The following is a 23823-nucleotide window of genomic DNA, read 5'->3' as shown; positions in this document are numbered from 1 at the left end:
AAACGAGAATGAAATATCTTACGCATAATCATATGTTAATTGAAATGAGGGCAGCTCAGGAAACCTGGGAAATGAGTTCTAAAGTATTCAAACAAGCAGCTACTGAGAATCTGAAAACTTGGGATTCAATGACCCTTTTCTCTTCACATATTTATATGAATTGTCACCATTTATTTAAGAATGATAATTTCTATTTCCAGACCAACTGCACTCTGATTGGTGCTAAGAAAAAGTCTCCATGTTTCACAATAAAAAGCACACTATATTTTTAAAAGACAGAGCATAAGTGTTCACTCACATAGGCTCAGTATTACTCAAACAGAGTGTAGCAAACGCAAGGTCTGTACATACATTCTCAGATGTCTAAAGAACTACTAGTATCACCAAAGCCAATGGAGAAACATTTTAGGACAAGAATCCTGAAGTTTCATAATGCCTATATACATGACTATGTGCCACAGATACGTGTGTGTGTGTGTGTGTATCAATGCCACATATATTTCTACTGAAGCCTGGACCATCACTGTCTTCAAAAACTGACTCTGAACTAACAGCAGGGGAGTTTATCCTTTAAGATTTTTATCTGGAAATTCGGAGCAAGCTAATCAATAAATACAAAGTTGCACAATATTTTGTTTCTATTAGGATACTTTTTAAATAGACAAAAGCAAATTTTTAGACACTGACTACTTTGTAGAATCCCAAACAGCCCCTGCCCCAAAGGCCACGCAATGTACCTTGTTGACAAGGCGCAGAGAGAACCAGCTGCCACAACGTATTTGGCAGGACCCCATCCCACATATTCAAATGCTACCGGAAGGGGGCTTTTTTCATCGAGGAGGTAGTAAGGCATCATAAGTGTTAAAGCTGCAGAGACCCCAAAATAGGCCATAAAGCAAACAAGCAAAGACGTCACAATTCCAATGGGAATAGCTCTCTGGGGATTCCGAACTTCTTCACCTAAGGAAATATAAACAAAAGATGTGTATGCTTAATAAAACATTCATAGGTAAAGAAACTAAATTGTGCAAAATTCTTCCTTTCCTCCAGGGTAATTCTTCTCTGTTTTTGTCCCTTTCCTTTTCTTATCTTGGTTCATCTATTTTATTTTATTTTACTTTATTTTATTTTTTTGAGACAGAGTCTTGCTCTGTTGCCCAAGTTGGAGTGCAGTGGCGTGATCTTGGCTCATGGCAACCTCTGCTTCCCAGGTTCAAGCAAATCTCTTGCTTCAGCCTCCTGAGTAGCTGGGACCACAGGTGTGCGCCACCACACCTGGCTAATTTTTGTATTTTAGGAGAGATGGTTTGCACCATGTTGGCCAATCTAGTCTCTAATTCCCGACCTCAAGTAATTCCTGGCCTCAAGTGATCCACTCTCCTCAACGTCACAAAGGATTGGGATTACAGGTGTGAGCCACTGCGCCCGGCCGATCCATCTGTTTTACACGAAATTTCCTCTATTCTTGAAGGTACTTTCTTATTACATAAAAAACCAATTCCCAGAGGGAGAAAAGGAGAAGTCATGCCAGTCAGTTTCCTATCTCCAGGAAAGAAAAAAACCAACCAATCAACCAAAATCCATAACATATCAGCACTGTTAAGTGTTTAGAGACAGAATAGCAGTCTTAATCCATTTGGAAAATGATTCATCTACAGAGATTAAATGACTGCCGTGCCATTCCGTAGGCCTTTAAATATGAAGGCTTCAGATGACGTTATTTCATCTATTGGTATGAAGTTCTAATTTCAATTTAAAAAACAGTATACTTTGTACACTAATGAGATTGAATACTCAAAACGTGGTCAATTGTACGGCCATACCAAGATATAAAAATAGAGGAGACATTTAGAGAGTGACTCTGGCATGATGATGATGATGTATAAGATAACACAGAAAGAACAGGCACAATATTTTTTCTCCCACTAACGAAGAGACCATTTAAGAACATGATCATCATGTATGGCCCACGTGACAGCACTTCTGGACAGAAGGTTAGGGATGGTAATAATGACTAACATTTATAAAGTAATCCAACAGCTTGCAAAGTATTTTTCATATGCATTATTTTAGGGGATCTTCCTACTATCTGAGGAATAGGAATTGCTCTCCGAAACTTACCAACTGGAAACCAAGGGCAGAGAGGTGCATTCTTTCTTTTTATCATTAGCAGCACGTGTCACAGCTGGGTCTGGAACTAGTGCCCTTCTTATCCCAAATCCGTCTCTCTTTCCTGGACCCTCTGCTGCCACACACGGGTACTCGTGCACGACAAGGAACACCCATTCTTCTACACTGAGCCAAGACACTGCTCTTACCAGTTGTTGCAATGCAGTCAAATCCCACAAAGGCATAAAAGCAAGTTGCAGCACCAGCCAACATTCCTGTAAAGCCATAAGGCATAAAGCCACCAGCCCCATAGATACTTGTTCCGTTTTCAGAAGGTGGCTCTCTAAGAAAGAGAACAAACACAGCGGAAAGTCACTTTGACAGAAAACTCTCCTTCCGGTAACTTGTCTCAGACTATATCCTTGGAAGGTGGTTGTGCTTATCAGCTCTTTGAAGCTGATATACATAAAACTAAAACCTTACTCTCTTCACCTTGTGCTACAGAATGTGGTGGTGCCCCTAACAATGGTACCTAAAAATGACCCTCCTGCATCACTGACACCCAATTACAGGCTGACTGACAGCATATGTAGAAGCCCCAGACCAGCTCCAGCTGAACCCACAGCCAGGGAGGACGTTGAGAGCAGAGACTCCACATATGAGCCATGCTCTGGGACGACAAAGACCAGAAACCTCCTCTTCTCATGGATGCTTATACTTAGGAGAATCCATTCTTCAACTCATAAAGCATCAAGTACGGCAGAGTACATGTCTCTAACATTCCCTAACGAGACATTTAAAAACATGAAACAAAACATCCTCGTCTTGATTGATAATAATGAAACTGAATATTTTATTATATGTTAAAAAACTATGTAAGTTTATAGGATACCAATTTTTTCCCTTATTGGAAAGACTAAACAACATATATCAAGAAAAACATACAGGTGTACCTCATTCCATGCAATAGGTATTTTTGTAATCTTATGTCTGTTTGTGCAACTAAAAACATTCTCCAAAAAACAAGGTCTAAAGATTACTAAAGCATTAAAAGAATACAATAAAACTGAATGGTGGTCCTGAAGGAAGAACTAAAGGATGCAGGAGTCAAAAATACTCGTTGTTATTTAGCAGTGGCAAACTGCTAGGGGGAAAGATCAAGTTTTCCCAATAGTTAGGATCTTCCCTTGCTCTTCCCCTAAACCCGGAGCAGAGCTTGAGGCTCAGCAGGTGCATGGGTTCACAGAGTTGCTCCATAGGGAGCACACCTATACCTTTAAGTTTGAAGGGAATCTGGGAAGAGTGGTCTTGGAATGGAACAGCCTCTCAGAAGGGTCTCAGAAGCAAGAAATTTGAGAACCATTGCTCTAGAAGAAAACTCACATATGCCCTCTGGTATGGTTTGGCTATGTCCCCATCCAATCTCATCTTGGATTGCCGTTCCCACAATTCCCACGTGTTGTGGGAGGGACCCAGTGGGAGGTGGTGAATCATGGGGGCAGGTCCTTGCTGTTCTTGTGATGGTGAGTGGGTCTCACAAGATCTGATGGTTTTATAAGGGAAAGTTTCCCCGCACAAGTTCTCTCCCCTTGTCTGCCGCCAGGTAAGACATGCCTTTTACCTTCTGCCACGATTATGAGGCCTCCCCAGCCATGTGGAATTGTGAGTCCATTAAACCTCTTTTTCCTTATAAATTACCCAGTCTTAGGTATATCTTTATTAGCAGAGTAAAAATGACCTAATATACCCACTTAAAATATTGTCTTAAACAAGAAGGAGAAAAAAAAAATCTCAAATATTCTACCTGGCACTTGCTGATATATTTTTGAGAAACTCTTCACTAATCTTCCAGTTTGCCACATTTCCTTTCACAAATCCAGCAACCATCACAAACAGAAGGACCAGAATATTAATAGCTGTGAAGACTTTATTTACCCAAGCAGACTCTTTTACTCCAAAAGACAAAAGACCTATGGAAGAAGAAAGGGCATTTCCATGTTTATTTATCTTTAGGAAAGGCAATGGCATTTTGAGGCAAATACAGGGCTGTAGGATATTCTTTCACCAGTATTCATATCTTTAATTTCCATCTATCCACTTCTACTGCTAGTTCTTACTCATTAGTTAATTACCTAATCCTGAAAGGTCTTCTGAATGCAACCAACTCAATTTTGGAGGCAGGTCGTGCTCATAGAAGACACCACACTTTCTAAGAAACATAAATCTAGTAACTTTGGCCATCTTTGCCAATGATAGGTAAAGTAACATCTAATTGCAAGGTAAATGGCTGCAAACTATTTTTGCTTTTTTTGAGACAGAGTCTCGCTCAGTTTCCCTGGCTGAAGTGCAGTGGTATTATCTCGGCTCACTGCAACCTCTGCCACCTGTGCTCAAACAAGTCTCCCACTCAGCCACCTGAGTAGCTGGGAATACAGGTGTGTGCCACCATATCCGGCTAATTTTTGCATTTTTTGTAGGGTTGCGGCTTTGCCATGTTGGCCAGGCTAGTCTCGAACTCCAGACCTCAAGTGATCCGCCTGTCTCAGCCTCCCAAAGTGCTGGGATTACAGGCACTTAAGCCACAACAACCGGCCCAGTTGTGAACTTTTTAAAAGTAAACGCTAAAACATATATCTGCCATGCACACAAAATACATAAACAAAGATAATTCTTCAACTGTGCCAACAAAGTACTTTGTTAAACCTATTCTCATTTTAATACTTTATATTCTGATTGTAAAAGTGATCAATTTCCTATTCAAGTACTTTGAAGACACAGAAAAAAAACAAAGAAGATCAACTATGCTTTTCCCTCCCAAGTTTTGTACACACACACAAACACACACATATACACACACTCTTCTGTGCCAGTAAATATATAATCTCATTTTTAACAGCTGCATAATCTTAGACTATATTGAGGTACTGCACTTTTAATTCATCCCTTATTTATAGAAAATTAGATCACTCTTTGTTTGTTACGATTATAAATAGCACTGACATAATAATTCTTTTATAACTATCTTTCTACACTTTCCATTTACTTCTTTACAATAATTTTCTGCAAGGTAATACTGCATCAAAGGTCTGTACTATTGGTTCCTATTATCAAAATATTCTCTGGAAAGTTTGGCTCAATTTAAAGGGTCTATTTTTTCTATTAGGGTATTCTATTCATACTGATCGATATGGTTTGGCTGTGTTCCCACCCAAATCTCATCTTGAATTGTAACTCCCATAATCCCCAGGTGTCAAGGGAGGGACCCAGTGGGAGCTAACTGAATCACAGGGGCAGGTTCCCTGGGCTGTTCTCGTGATAGTGAACACACCTCACGAGATCTGATGGTTTTAGAAAGGGCAGTTCCCCTGCACCTGCTCTCTTGCCTGACACCATGTAAGACGTTCTTTCACTACTCTGTCACCTTCCACCACGATTGTGAGGCCTCCCCAACCATGTGGAATGTGAGTCCATTACACCTCTTTTTCTTCATAAATTACCAAGTCTTGGGTATTTCTTCATATCAGTATGAAAATGGAGTAATACACTGATTTATAAAATTTATGTATATATCAATGCCATAAGCTCTCTGCCTGTCATGTATAACACATATTTTTCCCAGTTTGTTTTTGCCTTTAATCTTACTGATTATATACATGTAGAAAAGTTATTAGAATAAAAAATAAATTTTCCCTTTTTAGTTTCTACCTTGAAAAAAAACTCTTAAACATTAACCCAAAACATCTACTTTGTTTCCTTCCAGCATTTTTCTAATTATATTTATCATATGTATATCTTTAACCCATCTGGTATAAGATTTGAATTATGGACCTAAGAAAATTTATCTTTTACTATTGAGCAAATGATTGCTGTGAAAAGACGATGTCACAGATTTACTTGTTTCTTCCCCATATCTATACCACCCAGCAACAAATAAGCAAATTTTTCTAAGCAGAGATGAAAGAACTTGAATTTTGTTCTTCTACCTGTGTAATTCCTAGAATCATATATTAACCATATAAAGGAAAGCTGTATGGCCAGTACAGTTCCCAACTCCATAATTGTAAGCTAGGTTAGGAACCGCTGCTATATACCTCGGAGAATAACAAAGCCACCTTTATATTTCACATAAGTTTCCCAACAGCGCATGTGCACTGTCTACTCTGAGGTCTCATCTCCCACTGGCAGATTACACACCAATGAATATCTCATCTAAACGGAGCATACACTTCCCGTGTATATTTAGTAAAACAACTGCTTCATGTCACAAGACATTTGGTGTTACAATATGAATAGGGATTTCCATTAGGGGGTTTTGATCTTCAAAGATTCTAAGGACAGAGTTTAAAACATAAGCGCCACCTATAATTAAAGGAAAGATATGATGGTGAATGAACATGGGACAAATGAGCCAAGGCCTGAGTCTTGCCGTGGAATTAAACTATGTGCTGATTGTGTCATAGCTTCATGCTTTTTCATCATTTAGAGATTAGAGTTGAATATTTTAAGTTCATTAAAATGATCAAATATGATGTAAATAAATAAAATATGATGTAAATAAATAAAATACAATGTAAATAATTTAACACTAGACCAGTTTCTATTTCTAAGCTAGACTGCTTAGAAACCAAAACAAAAATCAATCTTTGTTGAAAAACAATTGATGCAATTTCTCTTGACATTAGAATCAAAATGCAAAACATTTTAGACCTATACACTTTGTTCATGTTCTTATCCCTAACCCTATATAAAACATTTAATTAATGATTCACTTTTTAAAAGGTAAAGCTGTTTTCAAAATTATATAATTTTCTAGTAAACGTTTCAAAAGAGAAAGATATTTCTGTCTCACTCTTCTAACAAGGGAGAAAGCAGAGATAAAGTCGGACAAGAAAGCATGACGCAGATTGCTCAGGGTAAAGCAAGTAAGAAGTAGGAACAGACACGATTTTTACTCTTAGTGTAATCCTTGATAGGTATAAGCAGGATTGCAGGTAAGAATGAGACTCAAAATAGAAAACGTGGCCAGGCATGGTGGCTCACGCCCGTAATCCCAGCACTTTGGGAGGCTGAGGTGAGGGGATCACTTGAGGTCAGGAGTTTGAGACCACCCTGGCCAACATGGTGAAACCCTGTCTCTACTAAAAATACAAAAATTAGCCAGGTGTGGTGGCCGGCACCTGTAGTCCCAGTTACTCGGGAGGCTGAGGCAGAAGAATTGCTTGAACCCGGGAGAAAGAGGTTGTAGTACCACTGCACTCCAGCCTGAGTGACACAGTCAGATTCCATCTCAAAAAAAAAAAAAAAAGAAAATGTTTACACAGTTAAAGCAAATATAAGGAGACAGAGCAGGGATTAGCTATGCCTATGAAATAAAACTGACCACCATGTGAGTGCTTACTAGGAACCAGATGAGAAGGCTGAAGGGGGCAGACACTGATGCCTCCTTTTATGTATGAGCAAACTGAGTGAGGGGAAGATTATATAAATTGTTCTATGTTCTAAAGGCAGTGAGTGGCACAGCAATCTGTTTGAAATCTGGTTATTCGAAATCCTGTGCCTCTTAAAACCACTATGCTACCATACTGACAAAAACTGAAAAATCCTAGTACTAAGTATGTTTGTCTATATAATGTCAACATTACAAAATGACAGGTGATTTGAACTTGCTTCCTTTACAACCAAAGGCCTACGTTATATAGATGAAGGCATGTCAGAAAAACAGAATTTGTTCTAGAAATTGCAAATATCCCTAGTTGTATGTAGTAAGATGAAACAATGCCAAGAAAGTATACATTCCTCCTTACTGAAACCACCGCTATTCCTGCAAACCTGCAATTAATTATTAAAAAAATCAATGTCCTCATCCTATTATTTAGTGTGTGCCAGGTGCCATTTACTCAGAAGCGCTATTTTTACCACTGCACACAATTTAGACTTAGGTTAAAATGTGATTCCAGCTAGTGATAAACCCCACAGATGTCTAACAGTAACATAAATGTATAAATATACTGACCTTGTCTTGGGAACTCAGGCCCCAAATTCAGAAGTAATCTATTTTCCTGAGACAAATAGTGTGGTTCATCCTGGGGAGAGGCATAACTGGTTTTCTTACCTGCTAGAAGTAATATAAGGCACACAGCAAAAAAATCAGGATATTCTGCAAGACCGGTGTAATTCATTCTGAAGTATGTCCTCAAAAACTGACCAATCTGTTTGCTAAGAAGTTCATCAAAGGTGCCACTCCAAGCTCTTGCAACACTTGACGTACCTTCCCAAAATGGAACAGAGGATACGAAGTCACTGGGGGCAAATTAACATAGCATTGTTTGCTACTCTATTACAGGATAAACATGAGTTCACAAAAGATTGAAAATTTTAATCACATATACAGTATCTGGATATTTATAATCATGCAATAGTCATCAAATGTTCAAATCCATAACTGTGGAATGTGGTAACTTTATTTGCAATAAAGAATTGTAACTAAAAAAGTCTGCAAGTCCATTAAGAGGCATAGTCAAAGATGAAGCAAAAATCACAGAATTGTGTGGCTGGGTGCCGTGGCTCACACCTGCAATCCCAGCACTTTGGGAGACCAAGGTGAGTGGATCATCTGAGGTCAGGAGTTCGAGACCAGCTTGGTCAACATGGTGAAACCCCGTCTTTACTAAAAATGCAAAAAATTAGCCAGGCATGGTGGCAGGTGCCTGTAATCCCAGCTACTCAGGAGAATCGCTTGAACCCTGGAGGCGGAGGTTGCAGTGAGCCGAGTTCACGCCACCGCACTTCAGCCTGGGTGACAGAGTGAGACTGTCTTAAAAAAACCCCAGGAAATTCTGTAATTAGGAGGAGACATTTTAGAGATGACAAAAATGAGACACACAGACATCAAGTGATGTACCCAACACCTACAACTGAACCTAAGGGCTGTGACACAGGGCTGCGAATTCTTCCATTCCACACGTTTGACTTCTTTTTGAAACATACCTATCACATATGATAAAATGAGATTCCAGCCAGTGATGAAGGCCCACAGCTCTCCCACAGTCACATAGGTGTACAAATACGCAGACCCCGTCTTGGGGACACGGGCCCCAAATTCAGCATAGCAGAGGCCAGCCATCACCGAAGCCAGGGCGGCAATGAGGAAGGATACCACGATGCTGGGGCCCGAGTCTGCCTTGGCCACCTCCCCAGCGAGGACGTAAACCCCAGCACCAAGAGTGCTTCCAACGCCCAGGGCAATGAGGTCCATGGTGGATAAGCAGCGGCATAATTTAGTGTCTTCTAGATTGTCCAGGGTCACGATTTTTCTCCGGATCAGACATCGGGCAAAGGTCAGCGCGGCTCTGCAGGGAATCATTCTGACGTCTGATGAAGGCAACCTGAGCGGAAGGGAGGAGGTTAGAAGCTGATCTGGAATCATCATCCCTCCCTTTGGTGACCCAGCTTCCAGGCACAATTAGAGCGAGGCTGTGTGTGCGTTTCGCTTGTTAGAAGAGATGCAGTGACCCAGAGCAGTCAGAAGGAAGGTTTAATAACCAGAGCCTCGAATTTCCTGCAGTTCAATTTCCTGTAGATACATGTCCGTTTATAAGAGACTGCAATAAATGGCTTATGTGGCAAGCAAAGGAATATAGCAGCCTTGGGTGATTAAAAAGATTTGCCATTCTTGTTCTCATATTATAATTTCGTGTTTTTGTTTTTGTTTGGATACAGGATCTCACTCTGTTGCCCAGGCTGGAGGGCAGTGGCACAATCTTGGCTCACTGCAGCCTCAACCTCCTGGGCTCAAACAGTCCTCCCATCTCAGCCTCTGGAGTAGCTCAGCCTCGGGATTATGGGTGTGAGCCACCATGTCCAAGCTAAAAATTTTCAAAGGATATGCTGATAGAAATATGTTTCAGAGATGGCTAATTTCGTTCTCACTACAAGGAAGGGAGTGAATTGCCTCATCTTTTAGGTTCTGTCCATCTGTACTTCAACTATCCATTTAACTCAGGTTCTTTTTTTTTTTTTTTTTTTTTTGACAGGGTCTCACTCTGTCAGCCAGGCTGGAGTGCAGTAGCATGAACATAGCTCACTGAAGTCTCAACTTCCTGGGCTCAATCAATCCTCCCACCTTAGTCTACTGAGTAGCTGGGTCCACAGGCATGTGCCACCATGTTCAGGTAACTTTTTTATTTTCTGTAGAGATGGGGTCTCACTATGTTGCCCATGCTGGTCTTGAATTCATGGGCTCATGCAGTCCTACCTCCTTGGCCTCCCAAAGTGCTGGGATTACAGGCATGAACCACCATGCCTGGCCCAGATTTTTCAGGCCTTACTAAATCCCAGGAATTGTGCTGAGAATATGTGTAGAATGATGTCTTACACAGATAGGGTCTCTAGCCTTACAGGACTTAGCTATCGTCTAAAAGCACATAAAAACTTAATCATTTCGTATTCTCCGGATTTATCAAGCATGTGTGAGCTTCTCTGTTTCCATTTTAAATAATGAATGTGAAGCAAATGTGAACTTTTAGAATTTTTAAAAAATCACCTCTCAAAGTCTGCTGAAATCTAAAACTGCCATTCAACCATGCTTTAAGTATGAATTTGTACTAAAATACACAAGCTTATTATATTTCAGATTTCTAAATAAATAAGTCCAAAGTCCATGCCAAATATTATTCTACGTTCTTTTAAAAATGGAATGAATAAAGTAGACAAAAAGTCACACTCCCCACCTCCTGCAAGCCTAAACAATCTAACACCGAAAAAGCATCAGGTTACAAAACAAGATAAGAATATTAGTTAAGAAAAAATACATAGGCATATATTACAGTAAAAAGGCTTAAAGCAAAACATATCAAAATATTAAGAGTAATTATATTTAGAAGATGGGTTCATCTCTGTATTTCATATATTATATTGCTAATACCTATTTCTAATTTGTCTCCAATGAATATGTACAACTTATATGCAAAAGAAATATTAAAAATGAAAGAGCTGTACATGCAATTGTCTACCAAAACATATAACTTAGCAGATTAGGAAATAACTGAGGAACATTATCCACACATCAATATAAATATAAATACAAGCTTCCAATAGTGAAAGCAGGTAAGTCAAAGAATATGAAGAAAAGCCTAAGGAGAAATTAAAAAATAGGTGACACATTCCTCGATGATAAAAATAAAACTTTTACACATCTTCAGTATCTTCTGTGCCACCCGACAGAGTGCCAAAGCGTGACACTTCACAAACGCTTGTGGGAAAATCTGCAAATATGTTGACACCTCCAGTTTTACCAATAGTCAGGTTTTCAAAGTCAAAACTATCAATACTTCCATAAATCAAATGTATATCAATTTCTACCAATGGCTAACCCTTAAATAGCCCGTTCTCATATAGATAGAAGATAAGCGTTCTGCTTAAAAAGAACTGAGAAGTAAAAAGTGGAAGTTACATAAAGGCCAACCGAGGGGGTCAGGAGGGATGGGAAAGGTAGTTACTAAATGCTGAGCTTCTGTAATATCTAAGCATTTTTATACAGAGATGCACAAAGACCAAGGATTAGGGACCACGGCCAACTGAAAAGTGCTCAGAAACAAAGACACACTGAAGTTCACTAATGATTTAAGATCACGTGAAAATGGGACATGTCATATACAACTTTGGGAACACAATTGATAAACAAAGTGCAGCATATCCATTTGTCATTTAACCAGATAAAACATGCCTATGGTGGAGGACTGAATTAACCTTGACTTTTATGAGTAAAAGACATAAATTCTACCACTATTGCATATTTAAAGAGAAAGGATCTGGAAGGAAGCAAGGAAAACCACGGAAAGATTCAGGGGCTAACAGGATTGTGGGTAAACTTTTTTCAAATCCTTTTTTCCTGGTACTATGATTATGATGTTATTTGTGAAATTTCTAAAGCATAAAAAGAAAAGAATAAGCAAGTCGACCAATAAACAAACCTCCTTTGAAAATGTTTTATTATTAAGTTACCCAAAATGAATAAATTAGTGATGGTCATCTCTTCAATATGAAATTGAATTTAATTCACTCCAGATTACACAGGAAGCAGGACTGCTTATAGAAATGCACAGCTTTAATCAGATAAGATATGATTTCTACTGATTCTTTCCTATTTTTTTTTTCTTTTTTGGAGGGGTTGCGGGGAGGTCTGTGTAGGCAAAATACTTCTTTCCCATTAAAGATGAAAAATATTTTATGTGTAGTCAGGTTTTCTATGTTGCTCTGGGGAAAAAAGACAACGATCCCATTTGTCAAGCATTCATTTGCTTTTGAGTAATTAGAAAAGCATACGTCAGAAACTTCTCAGAACTGGCAGGTTACTCAATGTCCTCTGCAAACAATCTCAACTACGCACAGCCTGGTAAAACACGGATTGCAAAAGCCACAACACAGAACTAATTTTGTAGGACTATAATGGGATGGGAGAAAAGTAAGGAACAAACATATTGGGTCAATTTAATGAGTCACTATTAAACAAACATTTATTGAGTTCTAGCAGGTGTATCATGCAGTGCTTCGTAGACGACGAAAGTGAATCTCGTACTTTTGTAAAATACGCTTTTGTCGAGACACACTGATATACGAAAATAGTGTGGCAACAAGAGAATGAGAAAAAAATTTGTGTCTAATATTAGTGATATAATGTGGTATGTACATATTTTTGAAGTTTTTATAACTTATTCAACATTTAAAAAAAGATACGTTCCCTATGTGAAATGGTTATGACCATCTTACTCTCATTTTTACAGAGGACTTTCACTGCCCAAAAAAAAAATCCCTCCCACTTATACAACAAATACAAACGCAGAGATAAAATGCAGGGGTTTTGGAGGTGATTCCTTTACTCTGGAGGGCACAGACTTTGTTTTTCCAGGAGATGATCTGCACTGTTGGAACCACTGTCAGTTATTGCTACTGTGACCAAGGACTCATGTTTAATAAGAAACCTACATGCATGTAGTAGAAGAAAAATGATGCAGATTTTGGGAACAGGCCCGTACAAAACTCACACCCATATCCTTGGCCTTAGAATATAAGGCTCTAATCAATATCCCTATGAGGTCACAAGTGATTCTGGCAATCCCAGAAATATATATCTTTCTTCGATAAGCAAGTATTTTATTAATTACTGAGACAGTGGCGTCTCTTGAGGAAGACAAGTATGTGCATATTAGCTTAGATCAGAAAACAGAATTAGCGAAGGGAGGGCTGGAAGGAACTAGCAATATGCTGTGCTGCAGAAAAGTCTCTGAATGATTTTCATGAGCCCAATGATACATGTGGATCGTTCTTAGCCCCCACCCCCATTCTGCCCCAAACTTAAGTATGACCATTTCTAGGCACCTTATTCCTTGATAAAGCCCTATTAATTCTTGCCGAAAAGCTAAATTCCTTCCTCAGCAACTTGAAATTACCTCCTTCTAAAACTTCTTCAGCCCAGGCCATCAACTTGACAGCACAGAATTTTAGGTCTAGTAAATCCCTAACCCTGATGACATTAACAGAGCAAACTTCCTTTCAACGACCCCCAGAAATCTTTTCAAATCTGCCAATCATAGTCACAAGTTGATCCTGGATTCTCACTGTAGTTCAAAAGTTTGATGTTGCATTGAGTCACTTAGAAACGAATCTTTCCCTTCCTCCCGTAAGTAAAGGTTGACATTTCAAACTTAATCTTCTATATCAGTATCCCAGGCCCTGACAATAAATCTTACAGGAGAAACTGGCTGGCACAAGCCAGTGGGGCAGGTGTTCCAATAAACCCTCAACAAATTAGTTTGTCCAAATTATAACCAATTTTTTCTTTCTTCATTCCATTTGCTAGTTTCGTGGGGAGACATCTGCTCTTTCTGTTTTAGGACTGATGGGAAAAAAAGTAATTACATCACATAGATAAGTAGGGATCTTTACTGCATTGTTTTTGCCCTAGATTTTTTTTTTTTTTTCAATCTACAACGTTAAAGTTCCGAGATAAATTTTCAAATTATAATGTGGGTTAAATAATGCAGTAAAGGGGAAAAGATACAGCCATAATACCATGGATTTATTGACTTTTATTGTTTTTGCTAAGTTTTGAGAGATTAATTTCTTTAAAAATTCATCAGAAGTATAATGTAGGATAAAAGACTATCACAAGTGGTAACTGTTCAGCCTTGATTAGCAAAAACAGAAACCACAAACCTTTGCATTCAACACTTAAGCCTGAATTTTTCTGGAAAAACAAAACACTCTACCATATTCACTTCACTTTTATTGGGTCTAAAACTTACCTTTTCTCCAAATCAAGTTTTCTGAACCATTTCTTCCTCCAGGGTTTTCTCCAGAGAAGTGCATGCGAGTGTAGACATAGGTAAAAACGAAAAACGCAACTGAAGCCACTACAAAGTTACAACCACTGTAGTAATAACATTGATATTTTCTCCCCTTTTATACCAAATCAGTACTGCCAGGAAGTTAGACTAAAAACATATTATTTCAAATTTTCTGATATAGAATCCAGACACAGGCAAGCATTTTTCCTAAAGACATTCAACAAATAAAGGGCTGACAGAGAATTCTGGGAAGTCTATGTAAAGACAGCTGGTGCTTCCAAATATGTGACTCCATTTCACTTCAGTAAAAGCAACATTACAGTGGGAATAAGGCATACGTAGTTAGCTCAAAGAGATGCAGAAAAAAAAATTAAATGAAGCATCCAACTTTTGTGTTTAGGCTTGGGGAACAGAAGCAGCAAAAACCGAAGAAGGCAAAGCCCTTGGCACCTTGGTAACCGGAGTCCCTGCCCAGTCAGCACTCTGCATTCCCGACCAGAGCTCGGTGGCAGGCTTGGGCACCAGGCAGATGCCCATGCCCACAAAGTCTTCAGCAATCTTTGGCTAGTATGTCACTGTGACTGCCAGTGGGTACAACCTGTTCCCTCTCCCCAAGCTGCTAGGACCTGTCACCTTCTATGTGCCATGGCAAACATGAGGAATGGCCCTTTCCTTAATTTTTTACCTTACCTGGGATTCCACCACTGCCTCCTACACTCCCCATAGCACTGTCTTCACACCCCCAAGCCACAGATCACTGGACCAGAGAGACACCTGACTCAGGGTTAAACAGTCAAAGGCTGGGAATGCTCAATTAGATGTTCTTAAAGCTCTTAAGCACAAAATAACCGAGTTGGTCAAATGGTCCAGTGCAGGCTGAAGTCACACACACTGGGGACCAGCTTGACAAGGTGCAGAAACCCACAAGCTGGCAGTAGAAGCCACACAGAGGGGACTGGGCACAGCGGTTCATGCCTGTAATCCCAGCACTTTGGGAGGCTTGAGGAGCACTTGAGGTCAGGAGTTTGAGATCAGCCTGACCAATATGGTGAAACCCCATCTCTACTAAAAATACAAAAATTAGCCAGGCATGGTATTGCGTGCCTGTAGTCCCAGCTACTCGGGAGGCTGAGGCAGAAGAATTGCTTGAACCCGTGAGGCAGAGGTTGCAGTGAGAACCGTGCCACTGCACTCCAGCCTGGGTGACAGAGCGAGACTCCATCTGAAAACAAATAAATAAATACAATAAGCCATACCATGGTCATTCAGAGTAGGGCAGAGTTGGGAAAGGCAGCTGCCCCAGCAGGGAGGCAGGGAAAGACGAGCCTGGGGAGCTTCTCTGTCCCCCCGGGCCTTGCTGCGCTTCTAATGCTGTGTGTGCGAGATTCCCTGACATGGTTTGGACACACCTCCTGTGCACTTCAGCTATTTAGAGTGGTCTCTGTTCCTTGAAACCAGAAGCTACTGGCGAAGGTCAAGATGGTACTAAGTGAGCCTGCTTCACCCCACTCTACTCCCACTGTCAACTCTTCCAATCTGCTACCTTCGGCCATTTCTGCTACATTTCCTGAGAATTCCTCTTCTTTCCAAAAGGTGGTTTCCATGGTAGAATAACTCAAATTTGTTCACTTTCCAATACGGTACTTAAAGTGTTTAACCTGCATTAGTTCTGCCCTTTACCCACAGATGTATGTACTCTCTCCTTGAAAGAAATAGCTTGACATAAGGTAGAATTTTTTCTTTTTTTTTTTTTTTTTGCGGGGAGCCGGGGAGGGGGCGCAGGCTAGAGTGCAGTGGTACAATCTTGGCTCACTGCAACCTCCGCCTCCCGGGTTCAAGTGATTCTCCTGCCTCAGCCTCCCAAGTAGTTACAGGCACCCACCACCACACCCAGCTATTTTTTTTTTTTTTTTTGTATTTTTGGTAGAGACAGGTTTTCGCCATGTTGGCCAGGCTGATCTCGAACTCCTGACCTCAAGTGATCCTCCTTCCTTGGCCTCCCAATGTGCTGGGGTTACAAGCGTGAGCCACTGCACCCGGCCAGAAAATCTTTTCTTTTTAGATATACACACAACGAATCTGGATTATCGGTAACACCATTTCTCCCAATGCCCACTATTGGAATGAGAAGGAGGTAAGAGCTAGTTAAGGCCCCAGGAATAGGAAACAAGGGCTCTATAGTACTTATTAAAAACATTTAAATTTTTTTTTTTTTTTTTTTTTTTTGGCCAATGAATTATAGAAGTAAGCTAGTGGCAGAGCGATAATTCACCTAATGGAGGAAAGCATATCAAGGGAAGCACTGGGAATATTTTACCATATTGGAGAAGGTTTTTTAAAATTCCTCAGTCACAGAAGTCTCTACAACACTTAAGACTTGAATGTTAGTGGGTTATCTTTTGTTAAAAAATGTAAAAAAAAAATTTTTTTTGAGATGGAGTCTCCCTCTTTCACCCAGGCTGCAGCGCAGTGGCGTGATCTCGGCTCACTGCCATCTCTGCCTCCCGAGTTCAAGCGATTCTCCTGCCTCAGCCTCCCAAGTAGCTGGGACTACAGCACCCGCCACCACACTCAGCTAATTTTTGTATTTTAGCAGAGACAGGGTTTCATCATGTTGGCCAGGCTGGTTTCGAACTCCCTACCTCAAGTGATCCACCTGTCTTGGCCTTCCAAAGTGCTGGGATTACAGGCATGAGCCACCGTGCCCGGCCAAAAATGTAAATTTCTTATAAATACTTCCACTACTTTATCGTTACCCCAAATACTTGAGGCACCCTATCAGGCCCTGAAACAACCATAAATAGGCTGCCCCAATTCTTCCCTCGTGCCACCCGCAGTTGCACAGGCACACACATGATGGCCATTGCAATATGAGACAGCTATGCTTGTGCATACGGGAGGCAAAGCACTGCAAGGGCTCCTAACTCTGACTGTGACAGGGATTCAGGTAGTTAGAGAGGCCTTCCTGGAGACAGCTATGTTTGGATGAGTTAAATTTAGGCATCTGAAAGCTCAGTGAGAAGGAGGGCGGGAGGGGGTGGTGGGGATACAAGTGTTCTAAGCAGAGTTCCCGGCAAGAGTAAAGCTCCACATAGAGCTTAGGGATGGGGAAGCCAGAGGTAAGCAGAGCTAAGCAGGAGGGTCCCTAGGCTGTGCAAGGAGCTTGAAGTTGACCCTGGGGGCAGTAGGAAATCACTGAGAACTTTTAAGCCTGACGTAGAATTTGAGAAACATCATTCTGACTGTTATTATAAACAGGGGATGAGAAAGATCAAGACAGGAGATAAGGAAAAAGCTAAACAGGCTACTGGAATAATCTAGGCACAAGGGACTCTGAGCTGCTCTAGGGGAAGGGCAGTAGGGTGAAGAGATACGGGTGGACAACAGAGCTTAGCTTTTCCACCTTGAGAGTCAAGGAAGAGGATGAGTGGGAAGGGACACATGGATTTGTAAGCTGGGTGATAAGACTATTGAGCTCCTATTTCACTCTGAAGTTAAAACGTTAACTTTACATGTCATATAGTTTACAGATAACAGAGAATCAACAAATTATGTCAGATTGACTTCAGTATAACTCTGTGCAAGGAGGGTTCTGTTTTCTCTTTGTTTTGTTTTGTTTTTTTTTCCATTTGAAGCTTGCATGCCTGTTCTAAAACTGAAAAAGCAAACACATACAGACTTTAAATATATGCCTCTAGAATACAGCTAAAATTTCCACATCGAGCTCCTTGAATTGTCAGAATTCCAAACAGAGAAATATTCGGCATATTTTCATGGAACAAAGTAAATGAGTGAGTTTACGTGAGTGGGTTTTCTAGCTTACTGAAGATTCAATCTCTAAGTCTTTGACACTGTCCATCAAATCTTGCCACAATTCAGTGATCCTCCGCTAAATGCTGTTGAATTTCAGGGTAGTTATCTGCTGTGATGACAGAGGTCCGAACTGCTCATCCTTACAAACGGGTAACCACTTCCCAGAGAAACTGTTTAAGAAGATGAGCACAACTGTTGTTTAAAAAGCAAACCACTCAATATTACCTTAATTCCACTTTGAATCCACTGTCCACATAAATTAGAGATAACTCAAGGATGCCAAGGAAATCCTGAAGACCTGGATGGAACCATGTTCCTGCTGCCCTTTTTAAATAGCCTGCGCCCATCAATAATAGACTGGATAAAGAAAATGTGGTATATATACACTATGGAATACTATGCAGCCATCAAAAGGAACGCGATCATGTCCTTTGCAGGGACACGGATGAAGCTGGAAGCCATGATCCTCAGCAAAATAATGCAGGAACAGAAAATCAAACAGCACATGTTTTCACTTATAAGTGGGAGCTGAGCAATGGGAACACATGGACACAGGGAGGGGAACAACACACACTGCGGCCTGTCAGGGGGTGGTGTGAGGGGAGGGAGAACATCAGGATAAACAGCTGATGTATGTGGGACTTAATACCTAGGTGATGGGTTAGTAGGTGCAGCAAACCACCATGACACACGTTTACATACGGAACAAACCTGCCCATCCTGCCCATATACTCTGGAACTAAAAATTAAATAAATAGCCTGTGTTTGGGAAGCGAGGTTCACTTTTCTCTGGATTAGGAGCTGACTTTCAGATCAAAGATACCAGAAGTATGTGCACGGACCAGGAGGGTAGTGGAGTATAAGAAAGCTTTTTGTCTAAAAGCCAAGAGCTGAGAAATACTTTAGAACACTGGTTTCCTCTAATTATTCTCTTTCCAAACAGAGCCAAAGTGCATCCCTTTCAAATCACCACCCTGCACCCACCCCGTAAAAGTTACCTAATTTAATTAATTGTTAGAATTCAACCACTTTTGTCTCAATGCTAGGCAAAATTCCTTCAACTGTGGCAGAAATGGAATTTAACCAGATTTCACATTCATTTTTACTTCAAGTTCAAGAAATTTAGAGGGATACTGTGTTGGGATTTACGGTTTTGCGGAAAAGTCATTTATTGAAATAAAATGGTCACTTTAGAAACTATATTTTGAATTTTGAAAAACACATTCTGATTTGGTTCTTCTTAAAACATAGCAACAATGCATGAGCATAGATTTTTATCGTTAGCTTCTCGATAGACTGTTGAAATGCTGCTATTGGCTCAGAGAAGTTTGCAAGTTCATACTGGCTTCAAATAAATCTGAATAAAATACTCCCATTGTGTGTTCAGAGAAAGCAATGAAAAGGGTGCTGGTTTTTCATGATTCAGAGCCTCTAAAATTTCTATCTAGAACATGCAAACCAAGAACAATTTAAAACATTAAAACAACTGGAAGGAATGTGGTCCTTAAAACTGAAGACTGATATGCTTATCGCATTTCTGTTCTACTTATTAATATGCCATAAATGTAAACAATTTCTCCAATTAAGTTTTCTCCAGACTTTGCTTTAAATTTTATATTACTGCGTAGACTGAATTCAACTTATCAACTGTTCAACAAACTGTCAGTTTCTCTAAAAGATCAAGCCTTAGACATTTCAAAAAAAGAAAAAAAATAATCTAAATGCAATTTCCAAACAAAATTCCAGGAGGCAAGGGGATACAGGTACTAAAGTAAAGTGGCCATTACCGTAAAGCTAGATGTCTGTGGGTAAAGGAAATCCAGGGTACTACTGGGGACACAGAGGAGGGGCTCCATGCTCACACTGGGATTGGGGTCAGGGAGCAGCAGGGACGCTTTCCTGGGGAAAGCCATGACTAATCTGATTCTTCAGCCATGATTCCACTCTAGAATTGCTGGGTTTTTTTCTGTGTGTGTGTGTGTGTGTGTGTGCACGCGTGTGTGTTTGTTGTTGTTTGTTTCTGAGATGGAGTCTTACTCTGTTGCCTAACCTGGAGTGCAGCGGCGTGATCTCAGCTCACTCCAACCTCCGCCTCCTGGGTTCAAGTGATTCTACCTCAGCCTCCCCAGTAGCTGGGATAACAGGTGCCCACCTCCATGCCAGGCTAATTTTTGTAGTTTTTTTAGTAGAGATGGGGTTTCACCATGTTGGCCAGGCTGATCTCGAACTCCTGACCTCAGGTGATCTGCCCACTTCAGCCTCCCAAAGTGCTAGGATTATAGGCGTGAGCCACTGTCCCCGGCCACATTTTTTTATTAACTAAGAAATATCCATAATCTTTAAGACTCATTTTGAAATTTTGATAATTTATTTAATCATTCACTTCTTAAGCTCAATTAGAAGTCCAAATTTTCCTCTCTGTTACTTTATTTGAAACAATTCCTTCCTTGGAAAAAGATCTTGAATTTTTGCATAAATACTTAACAGCAACTATAGTTATTTCCCTGCTAAACAGAAAAAAAAAAACCCTTTAAATAATCATATTAGTCTATAAAGTCTTAATCAGAAATTCCTGGAAACATGTATTTTGATTTTTAATTCTGATTAATAATAGCTTAATTACTAGAAAATTTAAAATTCAAACCATCTCATAAATACAAAAACTATTTTGGAATCATTGATCATATAGGAATTTTAAAATATTCAAATAAAGTGTGAAAAGTAGGTTTTACAAGGAATATAATTCATAAAAACCATTGCAAGCCCTGCAATCTAAGCAAAAAATTTAAAAATACATCCATATACACGTATATCGTACACGGACTTTCTCAAACTTCTTTTTAACAGCACAAATTTTTAATCTTTTGTTACCCCAAAACAAAACTTAAACTATAACTTTTCCGTCCTCTAAAACCTTTATAGTGGCCTTGTATTACATACAATATACGGCCATTGTACAGCTGCAGTATTTTCAAATAAGAAGACTCTAAGAAAAGAGATAAACTCCCTTCCTCCCCACTCTTGCTGCTGCTTTATAAAGAGCAGTTTCATCTGCCCTTCAGGGTTTTCAGCACTAAGATGCAGAGACAGAGAGCGCGAGCCTATCTTAGGCTCTGAAATACACCATTTCCAGGAAACCAGCCCTGTTATTTCCCAGCCCTGACTTTCAATGGCACCCAGAAGAGGAGGCAAATATTTGAAGCCACACTGTATGGAGATTTGTAAATGAATTTGGCTTCCTTCATTTTAAATATGCTTAGAAATATTTAGAAATATCAGCATACTTTAAAATAACAATTAATTCTTATTAAATTTAAATATTATATAAAGAATGAGATTTCAGTTTGAAGGCTTTGAATCTATTTACTTGCTGGGTGCAGTAGCTCACGCCTGTAATCCCAGCACTTTGGGAGGCCAAGGAGGGAGGATCACCTGAGGTCAGGAGTTCAAGACCAGCCTGACCAACATGCCGAAACCCATCTCTACTAAAAGTCCAAAAGTTAGCCGGGCATGGTGGCATGTGCCTGTAGTCCCAGCTATTCAAGAGGCTGAGGCAGGAGAAACGCATGAACCTAGGAGACACAGGTTGCAGTGAGTCGAGATTGCGCCACCGCACGCTAGCCTGGACATCAGAGAGAGACTCTGTCTCAAAAAAAAGAAAAAATCTACTTACTCACACTTGTATCTAATTTGTCCTCTGCCAACTAACTTCAGCAAGTTAGTTGGTTTCCAAACCATCCCCCCAGCCCAGCCTTCTAGCCCTGCATGGTGCTATTCTCCAACGAGTACTGTAGCCCAGTTTGTCCTCCTACTACCCATAGCACATGAGCCTTCTGGTCCACGCAAAGGTGAAAATGTTTTGACTGAACTGCGTGTATCCAGCTGCCCCCACCTAGCCCCCTTGCCCTCTCCCTCTGTCCCGGCTCCCAGGCCGTCTGAGCTACTGCATGGACACAGCAAGAAGGTTCTTTCTTGTCCTCTGCAGCTCCTGAGCTTTCCTTCTGACTCAAAGAAGCGGCAGGGGTGGGTTGGGAAATGTAGAAAATTAAAGTTAAGAAACTAAGCTGATTTATGTAACACGCGGTGGGAGGCAGGGAAAAAGCCAGCAGCCTCAAAAATGAGAACCTCCCGCTCATCCACCTGCCAAGAGAAGCCGGCAGGAGAGAGAAGGGGGTATAGAGAAGTGCTGGTGTTGAATGCAAATGGGGTCTCCTTCAAGAGGTATTAGGTTGGTGCAAAAGTAATCATGGTTTTTGCTACTGCTTTTAATGGCAAAACAGCAATTACTTCTGCACCCACCAACCTAACACAAAGGAAGGTTGAAACTCCTTTTCAAGGGACTTTCCGCAGCTTCTTTGAAAATGTCCCTCTAGGCCAGGCGCGGTGACTCACACCTGTAATCCCAGCACGCTGGAAGGCCAAGGCAGGCGGATCACTCGAGGTCAGGAGTTCAAGACCAGCTTGGCTAACACGGTGAAGCGCCATCGTTACTAAAAATACAAAAATTAGCCGGGCATGGTGGCGGGCGCATATAATCCCAGCTAATCGAGAGGCTGAGGCGGGAGAATCACTTGAACCCGGGAGGTGGAGTGGGCGGAGATCACGTCACTGCACTCCAGCCTGGGCGACAGAGCGAGACTCCATCTCTCAAAAAAAAAAAAAAAAACAAACAGCAACCACCAAAAACAAAAACAAAGGAAATGTCCCTCTGGGGAGACCGAGTCCCATGGCACTTGAGTAGGACTGACACTTGCTTATACAATGTGTCCTCTTGCTCCCCTCACCCCCAATGAAGGGAAAACTGCTTGTCTGGTGAAAACCTGAAAGTACACATTTATATACCATCACTTCTAAATAGGATTGACTTAGCTGGCCGTAAATGACTGGCAATTGAGCCCTAAAAATGAGCTTGATAGAACAAGTCAACTAAGGGCAGCAGAGAGAACATTAAGAAAAGGGAAAAGATGGTGGTCCGTACACAAGACGTGCGGTTAAGGACAATTACTGCAAGTGCGGCCGAGTGTAAGGAAAACCAGCGCTACTGAACAGAGCCCAGCAGAAGTGTCTAAATACTTCTGCAAAGGTTTTTAAATGAATTTCAATTATTTAACAATCCCCCAGTGACATTTAATGTTAAAGCCTCTACAATGCTCTTAACTTTTTACTATAAAGTACATGTAAATATATTTTAGAAATCTTAGTATCACATTTGAAACTCCAGTGGATGCTTTTTGTGGGGACCCTAGAGGAAACCGGTCCCCTCTCATTTTCACTTCAGAATTCCTTACATCCCTGACAGGCGGCCATGTTGTATGGGCCCAGAGGGTCCCGAGCTTCAAGGACATCCTGTCTTCTCCTTATGCAGCTCTCAATGCTTCTATTTCATGGAGCTCTCCTCCTATAATCTTACCCATTAGTCTAACTCTGCCCTAAGAACAAATACAGAAAAGTCTTCTCCTTCAAGTAATTCCAAATAGCTACCATCCCAAGATTTCTCTCCCCTCATATAAATATATTAATTCAAAGTGTAATGACCAGGCCAGGGGGCAGTGGCTCA

The 23823-nt window shown here is 40.6% G+C and overlaps 1 protein-coding gene across 12 annotated transcripts in view; it reads right to left on the bottom strand.

Moving 5' to 3' along the window:
* SLC7A2 (solute carrier family 7 member 2) overlaps positions 1 to 23823 on the bottom strand; it is a 74579-nt gene that overhangs the window by 19006 nt on the left and 31750 nt on the right. For all 12 annotated transcript variants that reach the window (XM_015144817.2, XM_077943054.1, XM_015144818.2 and 9 more), the window contains 5 exons: positions 9097 to 9494; positions 8222 to 8377; positions 3914 to 4079; positions 2319 to 2452; positions 738 to 960 (listed from right to left, as the gene is read on the bottom strand). In XM_015144817.2, the coding sequence (XP_015000303.2) occupies positions 738 to 960; positions 2319 to 2452; positions 3914 to 4079; positions 8222 to 8377; positions 9097 to 9472 (1055 nt within the window). In that variant the 5' untranslated portion in view covers positions 9473 to 9494. The remainder of the gene's footprint in view (positions 1 to 737; positions 961 to 2318; positions 2453 to 3913; positions 4080 to 8221; positions 8378 to 9096; positions 9495 to 23823) is intronic.

The sequence above is a fragment of the Macaca mulatta genome, chromosome 8 (genome assembly GCF_049350105.2).
Source record: "Macaca mulatta isolate MMU2019108-1 chromosome 8, T2T-MMU8v2.0, whole genome shotgun sequence".
Taxonomy (NCBI): Eukaryota; Metazoa; Chordata; class Mammalia; order Primates; family Cercopithecidae; genus Macaca; species Macaca mulatta.
Note: the sequence above shows the minus strand (reverse complement) of the source record. Positions and strands in the feature narration are given on the sequence as shown.